General features: G+C 41.3%; 1 protein-coding gene across 1 annotated transcript; it reads right to left on the reverse strand.

Annotated features, from left to right (window-relative positions):
- Positions 1-10: 10 nt before the first annotated feature.
- LOC114578425 (ACT domain-containing protein ACR4-like) lies at positions 11-745 on the reverse strand (the record flags this gene model as incomplete). Its single annotated transcript, XM_028691594.1, has 3 exons — positions 335-745; positions 164-268; positions 11-79 (listed from the first exon to the last, which is right to left on the reverse strand). Coding segments are annotated over exons 1-3 (585 nt in total), but the record flags the coding sequence as incomplete, so codon positions are not given.
- Between the last annotated feature and the right edge of the window lie 66 nt (positions 746-811).

The raw sequence follows: 811 nt of genomic DNA on the forward strand, positions 1-811 counted from the left end.
AGCTATTCTCTCTTAATACTCTCCTCATGTTTGAAAGTAGACCTTGATGATTCAAACTGCGCACCTCCACCTTTAGCCCCTACACTCCAAAAAAATATACTCATATATAAAAATATATAACATTCTTTTTGATCAATCGAGAAGCTCAAATATTTATACTCACTTGTGACATTCTCCTTTCAACGGCCGCCGCCAAACTTCGAACTAAACTCTGCCTTTCGATCTCATTGAGGAGAGTGCACTTATTCATATGCCGCACAAAGTATTCCTGCGTAGACAAATTAAAACTTTAATCCATATTCATAAATTCAAGAATCAAAATTAATCAAGTTACCTGAATTGCAACTGATCCATCGGTGTTGATGGAGCCATGAAATACATCATAATCTAAATCTGTTAGAGTGCACACTGAGTCAAACATTAGTTTAGGTCTATCACTACTGCTCACATTCACAACCAAGTAATCCCTCTCCCTCCAACTTTCAATAGACACTTGAGGTTTGGACACCACTCTATTGCTTGCATTGCCATACCCAAACCTCTTATTAGCCTCCATGATAGTAGTGGCTAAGCTCAACTGATCACCCTCGATAGGCAATGGAGGGGGTCCAATATCATAATCCTTAAATTGTTGTAACATTTGATGCAATCGTCGCTCTGTGTGGATCCGACACGCTGTGGGGCTTCGTAGTCGCACCCCCCATAGCTCACCAGGGAAGTGGTGGTCCTCCATAATACTTGCCATATAGTCCCCCAAGTAAATCACGCGGGTTCGATCTAAAATGGGTAGACCCGTGTCTTCCTCCTTTAT

The sequence above is a fragment of the Dendrobium catenatum genome, unplaced genomic scaffold, assembly GCF_001605985.2.
Source record: "Dendrobium catenatum unplaced genomic scaffold, ASM160598v2 original_scaffold_19997, whole genome shotgun sequence".
Lineage (NCBI taxonomy): Eukaryota > Viridiplantae > Streptophyta > Magnoliopsida > Asparagales > Orchidaceae > Dendrobium > Dendrobium catenatum.